Source organism: Pteropus vampyrus, unplaced genomic scaffold (assembly GCF_000151845.1).
Source record: "Pteropus vampyrus isolate Shadow unplaced genomic scaffold, Pvam_2.0 Scaffold7, whole genome shotgun sequence".
In the NCBI taxonomy this organism is placed as follows: domain Eukaryota; kingdom Metazoa; phylum Chordata; class Mammalia; order Chiroptera; family Pteropodidae; genus Pteropus; species Pteropus vampyrus.
The window spans coordinates 586818-590797 of NW_011888788.1; the positions used below are offsets into that span (position 1 = coordinate 586818).

A 3980-nucleotide genomic window follows, 5' to 3' on the forward strand; every position below is an offset into this window, starting at 1 on the left:
GGGCACTTTCACAGAAGCCAAAGGGAGTGATCAATTAGAAGAGGCAACCCAGCCCTTGGAGCCCTGGGAAGTTCCCTCCCCTCAGCTGGAATTGTCTCCATAACCTAGATCCTCCTCTCTATGCATAGGCTCAGGTTCCAGTAAATCTATTAGATTTATTTGGGACTTATTTTTTTCTCAAGGGTTGAATTCATGCGGGAAATTGGGCTGTGAATGTAAATTCTTTTCCAGACAGATGAGAGACTAACATACATAGCTTGAACGTATTAAAGATTTTACTAGAAAAAGACAAGAAAACATGGAAAAGAATTGTATAAAAATAAAACAAGTTGATCATTCTTTGATTACTTAATTAAAACCTACCGTTTCCATCTGATTACAAAAAGTGGGAGAAAAAAGTCTATTTAGTTGTTAGTGCCATCTTCACTCTCATATAGAGAACTGGTCAAGACTTCTGAAACCCCCTCAGAGGTAAGGCAGTGGTCTGTAGTGGCAAGATTGTCCTCATGGTCTGTTGAGGGACATTAGGATAAAGCTCCACCCACCAACCCTGACCACCTATGTCTTCTTCCTAAGTGTCCTCTGGTGCAAGATGAGGTGTAACCTATTGCTGAAGCGTCTCAGTCTCCCTCCCTGCCCATATAAAGCTTCTCCAATATAGCTGTTCTCTGCTGTATCCTGGGGTGCACTCTTTCTAAGTCCTTGCCCATTCTGCCCACACAGAGCTTCTATTCTGTATACACTGGGGTTTGTGAGGGGTGATATGGCCAAAGCTGTGTCCATGGTCCTTATACACTTCTGATGTCTTAGAGTAGATTCCCTGGAGAGACAATGACACGGAGAATTGAGTGGTTTATTTGGAGACTGAGGGCTGGACTGAGCAGAGGAAGAAGATACCTGCAATGTGTTTACAGCTGAGAAATAATCGTCTGATGGGCATCTCTGGATCTGAGATGACCCTTTGGACCCAACCGAGTCAAGGAGTGAGGTTTTTTCTCTCCATATCAATCCGTCATTAGTCAGGAGCCACCCCTTAGGAAGGTGCGGTTCCCTGTGGTTGAGAGCAGCTCCTAGAGAAGAATCATCTCTGTAGCCATTAGCAGCAGTTTTCAGGAGCTGCAGGGGTATTGGTCCTGATAAGGTTATCTGAGCAGAGCTCTACAGTACACATAAGGATTCTCCCTACAGCATGAGAAGCCTGACCGATCACAAGAGCTTTGCCCACACTCCCTACAAACACACAGCTCCCTTCTGAGTGTGCCACCTTATACCTGCCTGTTTGTCCTTTTGCAAGGCCCCCCAACACTCCCAGAACACATGATACTTCTCCAGAGTTGGCCACTGGATGTTTGGTAAATGTTTACTTACAGCTAACAACTCACGCACAGACCCTGAACACACAATACTTCCCACCCTTGGCCTCCTTATGCAATGAGAGTTGACTTACAGCCAGAGATACCCATACTCTGCATGCATAAGGCTCCTCTCCTGAATGTGTCTTCAGTGCCTGATAAGAGCTGACATATCTCTGAAGCTTCATGCCGTGTCCAGCAAGTGGTAAATCCTGCCACGTCCAGCGCAGCTCTGGAAAATATACCTGAGTGGGAACAGTGGGACATAAAGAAAAGAAAGAAGACAGAAAGCTGGGATCAGGAGGTCCACCGCCCACTGATGGTGGACAATGGCGCAGTTCAATTTTGTAAGCTGCTTTTATACAAGAACATACTAGGTGGCATAAACAGTTTCCCTCAGGCATAACGACATTGTTTCTTCTACTTTTCCCAAGCTATGTCTTATCGTGACCTTCAGCTTGTTTGCCTGCCTGTGGCTACATTCGTACTTTGTTTTTCTCAGAAGGAGTTTGCAGAGGTGAGGTAACCCTTGGTTGCCCTCACAGACTATAAGGACCTTGTCAAGCTTACAATCCACTCTCTTCAGCTTCACTCACTCCGTACACACAGGACTACTCCCCAGGTGTCTCTCTGGTGTAAGATGAGGTTTGACTGATTGCTAAAGTGTTGCCCATGATCCTTGCATACACAAGGCTTCTCCTCTCAGTGCATCCTCTGGTAGCTAATGACATTTGACTTGTAGCTAAAGCTTCGCGCACACTCCCTGCAAACATGCTTCTCCTCCGAGTGCGTCCCTTGAATGAGGAGAAAGGATTTCCGGCTAAAGCCTCGGCCACACTCACTGCACACATAAGGCTTCTCCGCTGAGTGAATCCCCTGGTGTTTTCTCAGGGTTGACGTATCACCAAATCCTCGTCCACACTGCAGGCACACGTAAGGTTTCTCTCCTGTGTCATCTGGTGTCTGACGAAGGATGACTTCTCGCTGAAACCTGGCCCACACTCCTGACAAACATAGGGCTTCTTTCCTGAGTGAATCCTCTGGTGTTTTCTCAGGGTTGACTTATCACCAAATCCTCGTCCACACTCCAGGCACATGTAAGGTTTCTCCCCTGAGTGTGTCCTGTGGTGTCAGATGAAGTATGATTTCTCACCGAAGCCTTGCCCACACTCCTGACAAATATAGGGCTTCTCCCCTGAGTGAGTCCACCGATGTCTAAGGAGGACTGAATTATTTCTAAAGCTCTGGCCACAGTTCCTGCACAAATAAGGCTTCTGTTCTGAATGTGTTCTTGTGTGTCTGTTGAGGTTGCACTTCTGGCTGAAGCCTTGCCCACAGTCCTTGCACACATACGGCTTCTCTCCTGAGTGTTTCCTCTGGTGATTAATAAGGATTGCCATCAGGCTGAAGCCTCAGCCACACTCACCGCACGCATAAGGCTTCTCCATTGAGTGTGTCCGATGGTGTCTGATGAGGTTTGACTTATCTTTAAAGCCTCGCCCACACTCCCTGCAAACATAGGGCTTCTCCGCTGAGAGGGTCACCTGGTTTGTAATGAAGTTTGACTTCAGGCTACAGTCTAGTTCATGCTCACTACAGCTGACTGCTCCAGATCTCAGGGTTTCTAATTCCTTCACTCCTTTGTCTGTTTGCCCAGTGTTTACCATTTGGGCTAAGTTAGGCTCTGTTTCCACCATTCTGCCTTCTCTAGAACTTGCTGACCGCCTTCGGGGTGGGCTGGGGAATGTGCCTGAGGTCTCTCTCTCCTCTGTCTTCACACACTGGGGTCTACAGCCACCTTCTTTCTCTTGCCCTTCTGTTTTCACTCCAGCAGCTTTGAGCAGAAAACTTGTGCTCCTGATGCCCTTGGCCAGAATTCCTTGGATGAAAGTCACATAAGCCCGAGAAGATCTGAAGCACATGTTGGCTGAGGAGTGGCTGAGAGGAAGCCAGAAGGCAGGAGGAAAGGAGTCTAGTTTTGGCTTTGATTCTGTTGCAGAGAGAGTGTTCAGTTAGAGAAGCCCTAAGTAGGGTTGCTGGGCTGTTCCGCCTTGTCTTAGGACAGAGAGTGTCTTCCTACCACACCTGTTATCGATATTTGTTTTCCATCGATAATTCCCTTACATTCCATTTCTACACATTCCATTTTCTACTGCAATCCAGGAAATCCACACCAAAAACATGTTACATGTCACTCAGCCTAGGCGCCTTTAAAGTAAACATTCTGCTTTGCAAGCAGCTTCAATACTTTCAGCCTTTTCTTTCTAGTAAATCATCTAGGCCACGAACACTCACATTAATATATACTGTCCACAATTCTGTTCTACTTGGAGGTAATAGTCTCTATGACCTATGTGGAAATCTCCTTCATGACTTCTCTTATTACACAAAAAAAGACTGATACACATAAAACGTCACTCAGTCTGGTGGTCTCCCAAACATAGGAAATAGTATATGAAACAGAGGTTAAAGAGACTGTGTATGAAAAAAATCTGAATTTCAGGTTGCCCATCACAAACACTTATTAGAAGTTTCTAAGTGCTAGGTTTTCTACTGAGTATTGTGAATTCAGCAGTGGACAAGAAAGGATTCTGGCACCTTGTGCCCAAACCAATCCCATCACTATGA

General features: G+C 46.1%; 2 protein-coding genes across 2 annotated transcripts in view; both read right to left on the reverse strand.

Moving 5' to 3' along the window:
- Nucleotides 1-257: 257 nt before the first annotated feature.
- LOC111746083 lies at nt 258-1781 on the reverse strand. The gene is made up of 2 exons (XM_023536970.1): nt 1448-1781; nt 258-1116 (listed from the first exon to the last, which is right to left on the reverse strand). The coding sequence occupies exons 1-2, from the start codon at nt 1754-1756 to the stop codon at nt 559-561; spliced, it is 867 nt and encodes a 288-aa protein (XP_023392738.1). The 5' UTR covers nt 1757-1781; the 3' UTR covers nt 258-558.
- The window catches only part of ZNF343 (zinc finger protein 343), an 11826-nt gene continuing 8103 nt past the window's right edge, over nt 258-3980 (reverse strand). Inside the window, 3 exon segments of the mRNA XM_023536973.1 lie at nt 258-2299; nt 2302-3170; nt 3172-3342. Coding sequence (XP_023392741.1) covers nt 1941-2299; nt 2302-3170; nt 3172-3342 — 1399 coding nt within the window. The 3' untranslated portion in view covers nt 258-1940.

Coding starts and splice junctions, on each gene's coding strand:
- LOC111746083 (XM_023536970.1), bottom strand. CDS start 1,756: ATGCCTGAGGGAAACTGTTTATGCCACCTAGTATGTTCTTGTATAAAA. Junction 1,117..1,447: donor GAGTATGGGTATCTCTGGCT/GTAAGTCAACTC, acceptor ATACCCCTGCAG/CTCCTGAAAACTGCTGCTAA.